General features: G+C 50.2%; 1 protein-coding gene across 3 annotated transcripts; it reads right to left on the bottom strand.

Moving 5' to 3' along the window:
- Positions 1–71: 71 nt before the first annotated feature.
- On the bottom strand, positions 72–11,905 carry ETV7 (ETS variant transcription factor 7). Of its 3 annotated transcripts, none has more exons than XM_077190664.1 (8): positions 11,059–11,900; positions 7,621–7,738; positions 7,197–7,361; positions 6,092–6,199; positions 5,063–5,251; positions 2,814–2,992; positions 1,370–1,470; positions 72–958 (listed from the first exon to the last, which is right to left on the bottom strand). In XM_077190664.1, the coding sequence occupies exons 1-8, from the start codon at positions 11,833–11,835 to the stop codon at positions 844–846; spliced, it is 1,752 nt and encodes a 583-aa protein (XP_077046779.1). In that variant the 5' UTR covers positions 11,836–11,900; the 3' UTR covers positions 72–843. The 3 variants fall into 3 exon arrangements, 2 of the variants coding, with proteins under 2 accessions (XP_077046779.1, XP_054504776.2); XM_054648801.2 differs by having other exon boundaries at positions 2,814–2,956; positions 11,059–11,897; XR_013185215.1 differs by having other exon boundaries at positions 939–958; positions 2,814–2,970; positions 11,059–11,905.
- Between the last annotated feature and the right edge of the window lie 80 nt (positions 11,906–11,985).

Here is an 11,985-nt window from a genome sequence, read left to right as displayed (position 1 = left end):
GAGCTGTTTTAAATGAGGAAAGCTTGGATTTCCCAGTTTCAGACCTTCAGCAAGAAGTGAGATTTTCAACCTTACGGTCACAGCATTTTATTTCCTCTGTGGAAAGCAAAGTGAAAATAGTAGTGGGTATTTTCTGTTTTCACACACTCACATACAGACACTCTGTTCACTTCAGCTATTCCTGCTTCAAACTCAAAACAAATAATCACATATCTGACCACGGGTGGGGTCATATTTGTTACTGGCTTTGTTTCTTTTCACATTATTTAATCACAAAATTGATTACAAAAGTCATTAGCTGGAGAGAAAGGATTTAAAGTGAATACCAGCTATGGGCAACCACGGAGCTTCAGCCAGGCCTGATCCAGGCAGGTATTTCAGCACACTCCAAACCTTAATCCCAGGAGCAGAGATTCCAGCACGCACCAGGTTTGCAAGGTGCCCTCGCTCACAGCTCCCACTGCCTGAGCAGAGCAGCAGGTGCTCAGCCCAAACTCCTGCTCTGTTCATCTCCCTGGAAGAACAGAGGGATCTTTGCCACAGGTTTGGACCTTAAAGACAAGCATCAAAATTTCAGAGCAAAAATATCCCATTCCCTCCCAAAGAGCAGGAGAGGAACCAGCAGAAGACCAGCCCACACATCCCCCTGTGCCTTGGGGCTGGGGGACACCTTCTGGGTGTGCTTTGCCAAAGAAGCCCCAGAGATGGCCCAGCTTTGGCTCACAGCAGGCTTTGAAATCCAGGCCAGCTCTGTCCTTCTGTCCAGGAGAGGCAAGAGACACCAGCCCTGCCCAGCAAAGCTCAAGGGTCCCTGTGATGCACTCAAGTGAAGCCTCCAAAGATTTACTGTGGTGAAACCTCCACTGGGTCTTCCTTCACATCTTCATGGTCCTCATTCTCCAGCTGCTCCAGTTTGCTGGATTTCTCATGGACAGCCTCCCCAGGAGTCCTCAAAAACCTGAAATACATTTTTGTGGTGACTTTCAGGGCATGTCCAAAGCCAGCCCCAAACCAGGCTGTAAATGCTGGAGCCTTTGCCTTCAATAAGGCCAGGTTGGATGGGGCTTGGAGCAACCTGGGAGAGTGGAAAGTGTCCCTGGCCATGGCAGGGGATGGAATGAGATGAGTTTTAAGGTCCCTTCTAACACAATCCCTTCCATGAGTCTGTGATCAGCTGAGCTCTGGAGCTCAGAGGGGATTTGCCATCCCTGGGCTTTGCTGAGGATCCCAGAAGCACTGAGGTCCCAGCTGGCACAGGACAGAAACCCACGGGGGGAGGATGTTCTTGGATGAAGCAGCTGCCAACATCTGGAGCTCATCACCTTCCCGTGCCCCATCCATGCCATTTCTCTGCTCTGCTTCACCTCACCTGAACAACAGCTTCTGCCCTGGCTCCTTTTTGATGATGTTGAGTTTGTAGTAGTGTCTGAGAGCTCGTGACATCTTCTCATAGGTCATGTTCATCCGGTTCTGGAAGGAGAAGAGGGTTGTGGGGTGTTGAGCAGAAGTGAGCAACAAGTCCTGCTCTGGGTCTGTGTGCAGCAGGGCCACCCATGGGACACTGGAGGAGGTTTGGGGCATTGAGGGTCCCTACCCCAGACTGGCTCCATGGTTTGGTTTGCAAGAGGTGAGAAAGTTCCACTTTAACCAGCAGGCTGGCATCTCCCACTAACCTGTCAGGACCCAGCACATCCCTCTGGCTGTCCTGGATGGCCAAGACTCCTGCCAAGGGGCTCAGAGACCCTGGCACAGAGCCCAAAATGCCTGATTATGACCCGTGGAGCAAATTACCAACCTTACATGAAGATCTGCAAACCACAATAGTTTAAGTAGAATAATAGTGAATTTATCACAAGCTGAAAAAGTAGATTTTAGGGTTTCTGGTATGGGGGTTCAGGAGGCAAGATGGAGGAACCTGGGTGTGCCCAGCCTTTCTCCTTCTTCTTCTTGGCCTCCATCTTCTGCTGTGATGTTGGCTCTTTTAGATTGGTTTAGAGTAGAAGCTCAGTGTCTAACACAGGTGATAGGTATTGGAAAGCAATTGTAAACATTGTACAGGTAGTTTTTAGTATAAAGACATAACCCTGCCCTGGGGGCAGGCAGAGTGCCTGGAACTGCCCTGCTGGACGGACCTTGGCTGGACAGGAGAAAGAAAATTTTATAGATAAGATGTGACCGTGTTCACAGGGGTCCCAGGATGAGGGAAGAGATGAGGATCTGACTCCATGTTTCAGAAGGCTGATTCATTATTTTATGATATATATTATATTAAAACTATACTGAAAGAATAGAAGAAAGGATTTCATCAGAAGGCTGGCTAAGAATAGAGAGAGAAAGAATGAATAACAATGGCTCTCTGTCCAAGCCAGCTGGGCTGTGATTGGCCATTAATTAGAAATAACCACATGAGCCCAATCCCAGATGCACCTGTTGCATTCCACAGCAGCAGATAACCATTGCTTGCATTTTGTTCCTGAGGCCTCTCAGCTTCTCAGGAGGAAAAATCCCTAAGGAAAGGATTTTCCATGGAACATGTCTGTGACAATAAGATACAATAAACAACCTTGAGACCGAGAAATGAAGAGCTCTGACCCTTTCTTCAAACACCAGGCTGGGAAAAGAGACTTTCTAACTTTTCTCAGGGTCACTCTGACATGCCAGAGATCCTGACACTAACCCTGCACCCCCCATGTCCCCCTCCCCAGCCCTGGGCCACGAGCTCTAGGGAACAGCTCACGAAAGGGGACAAATTCCTTCTCAGGGATGCCAAATTCCTTCTCAGAGATGCCAGACTCCCTCTCAGTTGCACTCACCTTGTGGCTGCCCCAGAGCTGGGCCAGCCCGTTGGGGTTGACGACGCGGAACACCTTGGCCTCCCTGTCCTCCCACCGGATGTAGGGCTCGTAGCGGCGGTCGGCCAGCAGCCGGTACACGAACTCCCAGAGCAGCCTGCAGTCTGAGCAGAGGCAGCTGCTGGGCACAGAGCTGCAGTCTGAGCAGGGGCAGCTGCTGGGCACAGAGCTGCCACCCTGCCAGGCTGCCCCAGCAGCACAATTGCACACGTAGCAGCAGCAATGTCAGAACCCAGGTGTTGGAACTCAGTGCATCCCCCTGGGTGTCCAGAGCTGCCAGGACCCTGCTGGGGGCTCAGAGACCCTGGCACACAGCCCAGGGCACCTGGGGATTTGATTGTGGAACAAATTGCCAGCTTTGTATGAGGACCTGAACATCACAAAAGTTTGAATAGTACAATAATAAAATTATCACAGGGTGAAAATGTAGATTTTAGGATTTTTGATATGGAGGTTGTGGGGACAAGATGGAGGAACTTGGGCGTGTCCAGCCTTTCTTCTTCTTCTTCTTGGTCTCCATTTTCTGCAGTGATGTTGGCACTTTGGGATTGGTTTAGAGTAGAAGTGCACTGTCTAACATGGGTGATGGGTATTGGGAATTAAGTGTAAATATGTTCTATGTAGTTTGTAGTATAAAAGGACAACACACCCCAAGGGCGGTCAGAGTGCCTGTGGCTGCCCTGCTGAGCAGACCTCGGCTGGGCAGAAAGAAAATTTTATAGATAAGAATTAATAAACAACCTCAAGACCAAAATTGAAGAGCTCTGACTCGTTCTTCAGACGTGGGGGCCAAAACAGAGACACCCTGCACATCTCAGGGCTGCGATTAACAACCAAAACCCAAGACCCAGGAAATTCCTCTGCTGCCCTGGAGGGCTCCAGCCCCTGCCCAGGGGGCTCAGAGACCTTGGCACAGAGCCCAAGACCCCTGTGCCTTTGATTGAGCCCTTGGAAAAAACAATTACCAACCTTTATATGAAGAATTACAAGCCAAGAGAGTTTAAGTAGAATGATAGTTGGTCACAGGGTGTTGCCCTGATTTTTTAAGATTTTCTAAGCCTTCTGATGTTTACATTCTGGTAGCAAACTTTCTCACACACTTTCTGTAAATAACTTATTGTTTTGCATTCTTTTATAGAAGAAGAGAAATTTGATGGACTGTTGGTTTGCCCAGTGTCATTGGAGAGGTGGCACTTTCACCCTCCAGTCCACAGTCTCTTTTAGAAAACTATAAATGTTGGAGTCAGAAAATAAACTTCCCTTTTCTTCACCTTGAGAGCAGCAGTGTGTGAGCTCGTGTTGTTTCATGTCCTGTAGCGACATCAGGGTGAAAAACAGATTTTTGGGGTTTTTAGAATGGGGGTTCAGGAGGCAAGATGGAGGAATCTGGGTGTGTCCAGCCTTCTTCTTGGTCTCCATCTTCTGGGTGATGTTGGCATTTTTGGCTTGGTTTAAGGTAGGAGCTCACTGTCTAACATGGGTGATAGGTATTGGGAAGTTATTGTAAATAATGTACAGGTAGTTTTAATATAAAAAGATAACACCAGTGTGCCTCAACCTGACCTGCCAGACAGACCTCGGTGGGTCAGAGAAAGAATTTTAGAGATAAGAAACAATAAACAACCTTGAGAAGGAGAATAGAAGAGTTCTGACCCCTTCAACTGCCAGGCTGGGAAAAGAGACTTTCTAATGTATCCTGGGGTCCCTGTGACCAGCAGAGACTCTGAGATGACAATTGTCACTACAGTCACTGTCACTATGACAATTGTCACTAAATAAAATGCCATGGACACAAAGGTGAAAAGAGAGTTCTTAATTGCTGACTTGAACATTTATAGATTTCTAAAAGTGACAGTGCCACCTCTCCAATGACACTGGACAAACTAACACTTTATTATATTTTTCTTCCTCCATAAAAGAATGCAAAACAATCAGTTATTTACGTAAAGTGTGTGAGAAAGTTTTTTACCAGAATGTAAACATCAGAAGGCTTAGAAAATCTTAAAAAAGCAGGGCAACAGACAATAAATATGAGAAGAGCACAGAGCTCAGGCACAGCACTTTTTCTGCAAGATCTCAGAGCAATTACAATTTTTCAGGTGGAAACTGAGGTGGAAAAGCACGGAATGAGGGGAAGGGAGACAGATGGGCAGACAGGACAAAGCACCATCTCACTTCCCCAAGGAACAAGGCCATAAATTCATAATTACCTGCAATTTTCCCATCCACTGGGGCTGACAGGGTAGCAGGAAAGGAGCAGATGGCACCTGGCCTGCAGCTACTCTCTGAGCTGTGTGGGGAGAGGTTCAGTGGCTGCGTGTGGCTGTGGAGCAGGGGCTGCTCTGCACAGCCCAGCCACGAGGAAACAGCTGGGGCAGCCTCAGCACTGCAGTCTGCACCTGCAAAAAAACCCCCTCATAATCACCCTGGGGTTCATTAGGGTCCCAGACCTTGCAAAGCCCTGAAACAGGAGGGGAGGGACAGCCTGGGGTGGTCATCAGGTGGGACCAGCCCAGCAGAGGAGGAGGATGCTGAGGAAAGCCTGGGATTTTCCTAAGGCTGGTGCAGCACAAAGTCCAGGGAGGGTTAGAGGAGATGTCAGGTAGGGTAAGGGTCAGATACAGAAAAACTGGCATAGGAAAATGCCCCAGAGCAGAGGCATCCCCTGGTAAACTGTTGTGGGGACTTAATATGTTAATTACCTTGCATAGGAACCAGTAGGAGAGCCCAGGAAAGTGCTCCCAGGTCCACCTCCACACACATCCAGCCTCTGAGACCAATCCAGCCCCACCCTAACTCCTACCTGGGTCCCCCAAGGGCACAAAGAAGCCTCACTGGCCCCCACCAACCTCACCTGGACCCTCTCCCCACCCCATCCCCTGACCCAGCAGCTCTGTGTAAGCTCAGCCCCAGCTCCTCAGCCCTTTCTATGCTGCAGGATTAATCTCCAGCAGGGCTGTGCCTCTGCCTGGCTTTGACCCTCCCTGATCCAAACCTCAGTCTGCAGGCAGATTTCTTAGGGAAGTCACAGCATTGCCAGTTTGCCACAGACCCCCACAGCACTGGTTCTGAGCTGCTGCATCTCTGCAAATTCCCAGCTGGCCTGGACTTTGCTGGGCCTGGTTGCCTCTCTCAGGATGGTTCCAGCAGGCTGAGCTCCAAGCCCCAGGTGTGTGCAGCCAGGCTGGTTCTGCCTGCTGGACACTGCTGCTCTCCCAGGATATTTTCCCCCATCATACCTTCCTCTGTGCTCCTGGCTTTCCTGAAGGGTGAGTTCAGCAAGGGGCTGCACACCAGAGCTCTTCTCTGAGTTTTAATGAACTGGAGTATTTCATAAAGCACATCCCCTGCAGGGAGGGAAACTCTGCTCAGATGCCTTTGGATAATGGTTTGAGTAATGTTGCTGAGATTCTGAACTACAGTGTGGGGTTACTCCCCATCCCAAAGTGTTGGAATGTTGGGGGACACAAGACAGAGGATGCACTTTGGAGCTGGTTAACAAAAGAGATTTGATAACAGGGTGCCTTGGCAAAAGCAAATGGAACTTTGAAAATTGGACCTGGATTGCAAGAAGATTCAATCAAACGGGTTACCAGAAAAAGAAAATCCCATTAAACTCTGCAAGCAAGAGATGTTGTTATATGCATAAGTTTGTGTATGTGATTTTAACCTAATCATTGCAGGACACATTACTATTCTCCCTGAAATAGTACATAAGTGCTTGTATCCCACAATAAAATTGGATTCTGATCACCGAGTCAGTCTCCCTGTCTCTCTCCATCACTGACACCAAAGTATTTGCAGTTCAGATGGACCAGAGAAAGGAAGAGCTGTCCTCATCTCCAGCACAAAACCTGCTCTGCTGGGACCCACTGAGCCCTGTCAGCAGAGTGCTCCTTGTGCTGGGATGGTGCTCACAAACCCCTGGGTCCAACCTGAGCTGGGAGCTCGGTGTCTGAAGTCCTCCTTGGTGAGGATACACAAGGCTTTGCCGTTCATTTCAAACTTAATAACCCATGGATATCCTCTTTTCAAGGTATCAAGTAACAAAGAGCCTTATAGAGTAAACAAGAGGATCAAACACCTATAGTGCTTGCAACACATTAGAGAAAATCAAATAAAAAAATTAACTTCTATCTGTTTTTAAGTTACCCATTAACTTGACCACTGTAAGATTATTAAAGTTTCTGTGGCTTCCTGGAATGTGCACCACGTGTACTTTGCATGATGGAAAGACAGTGAACAAGCAGAGACCTGTGCTCCTGCTGCCCAGTGCAGCACTCCCTGGACTTCCCTGATCCCCACCTTGTGCTGGGATGGTGCTCACAAGCCCCTGGGTCTCACCTGAGCTGGGGGCTCGGTGTCTGAAGTCCTCCTTGGTGAGGATGCACAAGGCTTTGCCGTTCATTTCGAAGCTGCTCTGCTCAGTGGGCCGCAGGGAATATTCCCTCTCAGCCCATCGCAGCCAGTGCATCACATCATCCTTGCTCCACAGCGAGGGCTGGATTCCTGAAACCAGGAAAACACCTCTGGTCTCAAACTGCTGAGTGGCAGGGTGGGGTTTCTTCTCCATCACCAAACTTTCCCTCTATATTAAACACTCATGGGTCAAAAACACCACAAAGAGAGAAAATGAACCCTGAGGAAGCCTTGTCCCCCTTGCCAGCAGGGAATGGTCCCTGGGTGGGACACCATGGCTGTACCCACCCTGTCCCACCCCATGGCAACTCCTTTTTGAGCAGCACTGACTTGCTTGGCCTCTACTCACTCAGCCTCCCTGGAAGCCTGAAGATCTGCCCAGTGCTGATGGGTGAGGGTCTGGCCTGGGGTGGGGGCGGTACTGACACGGCCACCACGGGGCTGGAGGAGCTGATGGTCACTTTGCCCTGGGGAAGAGATCAGATACATCAGGGAGAGAAATTCTGGTACTGCCTTTGCTTTGGAGGTGCCTCCATGTCCTGCAATGCCAAGCAGACTGTACTCTATTTGCCATCTGGATGCCAGTTGTCTTCTGTTCATGGGCATTTTCCTTATCTCTCCCACATCCACTCCTCCCTCCAGGGACACATCTGCTGATAACAGCCATTGAATGTCCCTGCATGGCTGATAAGAGCTACAGCATCCCATTGGGAGATGTGAGCCCAGGGGGAGGAGCCAAGCATTCCTACCTGGATATAATCTGGAGATTCTGGAACACCAGCCAAGCATTCCTACCTGGATATAATCTGGAGATTCTGGAACACCAGCCAAGCATTCCTGCCTGGATATAATCTGGAGATTCTGGAACACCAGCCAAGCATTCCTGCCTGGATATAATCTGGAGATTCTGGAACACCAGCACAGCTTCTGCGCTGGATTGCCCAGAGGAACAGCAGCTGCCTCTGCCCCTGGATCTTCAGAGGCAGAGACTGCACCTTTCTCCAGGATCCCTGCTCCAGCAGAACCAGCCCTGGCACTGCAGGAGGGCTGAGCCACAATTCCAATGGTTCTGCTGCCAACAGCCTGACCCACAGGGTGTCAGGCTGGGTTCTGACTCTGGCAGTGTTGGTTTGGTTCACTGCATTGTTTATTTTATCATTTTATTTTCTTCCCTAGTAAAGAACTGTTATTCCTGTTCCCACATTTTTACCTGAGAGCCCCTTAATCTAAAATTTATAGCAATTCAGAGGGAGGTGGTTTACATTTTCCATTTCAGGGGAGGCTCCTGCCTTCCTTAGCAGACACCTAGCTTTCCAAACCAAGACACTCCACCTGCTCCAGCATTTCCTGACTGCTTTCTCATAGCAGTGTGATGTGATGTGTGTTATTTTTGTATTAATGATGGATGAATGAAGTGACCAAAACCCTTAGGTTTTTAGAAGGTAAATGTAAATTTTATTAGACACTATGTATTCTTTTGTAGATAGTTATGATAAAGTTGGACTTGATTGGTCTTTAATTAATACGCTTTATACTATTGGTTAATTAGGAATAACACCCTTATTGTAAATATTTTATAAGTAAACAATATGTTTAAAACACTAGTTGTAAAGATTAAGGATTATTTTAATTCTTTCCCTGAGAATTCTTTCCCTCAAGAATTACTTTTTCAAACTTCCCAGAGTAATGCTTGGGAAAGTTTTTCTGATTCTTTCTCTGACCAGACTTTCAGCAACCACGGATGTGATGTTTTGTCTACAGCTCTTCCTCACACTTTTCCAGTCCCTGGTTGCCAAGAGATCCCTTTCTCCAGCTCTTTAGCAGAGGAACCTGCCCTCATTCAGGCTTTGGATGGGGGTTATCCATCCCCACTCCCCATGGCTGCAGGGAAATGGGAGATGGAGCTAAGGCAGGCAGAGCCTGCAGTGCCTGTGCTCCTGCAGGACTCTCTGATGCTCAATGGATGCTCAAGGTTTTAGGAGAGCACTTCAGTTCTTTAGAGCTGTTAAAATAAACCTGGCAGTGCTTTGATTTTGTCTTGAAAACACCATATGGAGAGAGATCTCTCACTCTGTCCCCAGGGATCATTTGGGCATAAATGGAAATGGCCATCCCATGGTTTAGGGAGGTGCAAGCTCCTCTTGTTCACTCTCCATGGAGTTCTGGCCCCCTCAAGAATTTCTTTCCCTCTCAGCCAGGGCATGTGAGCCAGAAGGGAGCTCAGATCCTGCTTCCAGCCACATCTAGATCTTGAAATATTACTGGCAGCCAAGCAGATAATGTTTCCCCTTAAAAACCTATTAATGTGGATCCCAGCAATTTCTCAGCTTCGCTCACTGGAAAATTAACAATTTTGCTGTCAAATGGTATTTTCTGAAGCAGTTACCAACTCTGAGCACTTCAGGCTCAGGCAGGCTTTTGCAGATGATTTAGAGCAGCCAACCCCTGACTGTGTGCAGGCAGAGGAGTTGAGCCCTCTGAAAATGAGGGTGAGGAGATGGGAGCTGGACACATCTTAAATGCAAAGCTGAAGCTCCCAAAATCAGGAGAAGAGGAGCCAGGAGCAATACAGTGCATCAGTCCAGGGAAAATGCTTCCCTGGGTGTTACAGCAGGAGGAAGGCAGGAGGTGGTGGGAGGATTTCTGAATTCTGAAAATTCTGAAAATTCTGAAAATTTCAGAATTTCCCTTCTGAAAAAGAAGGACAATTTGGTGGTCACTGGACTGGATTTAAAAAGCAGGCAGCTACATGACACTACATGAAGTGAGACCCCAGAATAAACTCTAAGCAAGTTTGGCAGCAACACAAACTGTCTTTCAGATTCACTCTAAGCAATAAGCCATGGGGAAAATAAAAGTGAAAGAAATCAGCCGTGTATTTTATCTAGAACTCTCTAAAAGTTATTTTAATTTTCTCCCATCGCCGTGACTCCCTTACAAACAAGATTTACAGTAAAACCAGAACAAATCTGGTATTTTTCTTGCTCCTAAAGATTTCTAGGCCTTGGGATACATTCTGAATTTTTATTATGTTGTACTAATTTTATGTTCTTGCTTTTATCCCTGCTTAGCTGCTTTCACTCTTTTCTGAGATGTTTGGGGGGTTTTTTTGCTTCAAGAGGAAATACTGTCCTTGGGGGTGTTCGAGTAGGAAAGTGAGAAAAAGCAGGGTGAAAAGGAACCCCCAGATGTGTGAGAGGAGCTTTTTGCTCAGAACTCAATGTAGTAGGAAAGGCTCCCAGCTGCTCTGGGCTTTGTGAGGTCGTTTGGAGGTGGGGTAGGGGGCCACCCCCCAGGGCATGAACTTCCAGCAAATTTTGTCCTGGTTTGGGGCAAATTTGTGAGAAATGAGCACCATGAGCCAACATATACAGCATCCTTATTGCCACTTGTACTTCCATAAATTGTGTACTCTGCCAGTTGTGGAGTGCAGCGTTAAAAACTCCGCGGACAGATGCCAACAGTAATTCTGGTGAGACCTGAGCAAGTCTGTCCAGCAACAGTTTCAACTGTTTTCTGTACTCCACAAACACTGCTTCATCTTCACCCTCATTTTCAAAATTATATTCTTCATCGTAGATCAACTTCTTCATAGCACCCAACATGATTTGCCTATTTGAATTAGCTTTCTGTTGGTCTGCCAGTCCTGAAGGCACAGAACATCACACCCAGCATAAACAGAACACACGAGCGGGGATACAAGCATCATAACGAGCCCGAAGCGAGGAGGAGAAATCCCGAGAGGGGCCGGGGAGGAGGGAGGACAAGGACCGGGGCCGGCTCCTACCTGCATGGCCGGTGGCCGGCCCGGTGCGAGCGGAGCCCGCAGCGCTCCGCTCCCGTCCCCGCGCCGCGATCCCGGCGAAAAACGAAATCGAAACGAGCGGGAGTCCCGGGAGAGAGCCGGGGGCAGAGCCCGGGGCCGGGTCCTGCTCCCCCCGCCCCCGCCGGGGCCCCGCGGCTCGTCCCGCTCCGCCCGGCACCGGGACAGCACCGGGAACCTCCTGCTCCCGGAGCCCCGCTCCGCCCGGTACCGGTACCGGGAACCTCCTGCTCCCGGGGCCCCGCTCCGCCCGGTACCGGGACAGCACCGGGAACCTGCTGCTCCTGGGGCTCCGCTCCGCCCGGTACCGGGAACCTCCTGCTCCCGGGGCCCCGCTCCGCCCGGTACCGGGAAACCACCGGGAACCTCCTGCTCCCGGGGCCCCGCTCCGCCCGGTACCGGGACAGCACCGGGAACCTCCTGCTCCCGGGGCTCCGCTCCGCCCGGTACCGGGACAGCACCGGGAACCTCCTGCTCCCGGGGCCCCGCTCCGCCCGGTACCGGGAACCTCCTGCTCCCGGGGCCCCGATCCGCCGCTACCGGCACCGGGAACCTCCTGCTCCCGGGGCCCCGCTCCGCCCGGTACCGGGAAAGCACCGGGAACCTCCTGCTCCCGGAGCCCCGCTCCGCCCGGTACCGGTACCGGGGAACCTCCTGCTCCCGGGGCCCCGCTCCGCCCGGTACCGGGAAAGCACCGGGAACCTCCTGCTCCTGGGGCTCCGCTCCGCCCGGTACCGGCATCGGGAACCTCCTGCTCCCGGGGCCCCGCTCCGCCCGGTACCGGTACCGGGAACCTCCTGCTCCTGGGGCTCCGCTCCGCCCGGTACCGGCATCGGGAACCTCCTGCTCCCGGGGCCCCGCTCCGCCCGGTACCGGCACCGGGAACCTCCT

The sequence above is a fragment of the Agelaius phoeniceus genome, chromosome 25 (assembly GCF_051311805.1).
Source record: "Agelaius phoeniceus isolate bAgePho1 chromosome 25, bAgePho1.hap1, whole genome shotgun sequence".
Lineage (NCBI taxonomy): Eukaryota > Metazoa > Chordata > Aves > Passeriformes > Icteridae > Agelaius > Agelaius phoeniceus.
This window is presented reverse-complemented; position numbering and strand designations above follow the sequence as displayed.

Bases quoted from the DNA above. Each gene is read 5' to 3' on its own strand.
- ETV7 (XM_077190664.1), bottom strand. From the start codon at position 11,835: ATGCCGGTACCGGGCGGAGCGGAGCCCCAGGAGCAGGAGGTTCCCGGT. The intron at 7,739-11,058 runs GTAGGAGCCGGC...TCTCTTCCCCAG, and splicing joins GCCGGCCACCGGCCATGCAG to GGCAAAGTGACCATCAGCTC. The intron at 2,993-5,062 runs GTAATTATGAAT...GCCCCTGCTCAG, and splicing joins AGTGGATGGGAAAATTGCAG to ACTGCAGCTCTGTGCCCAGC.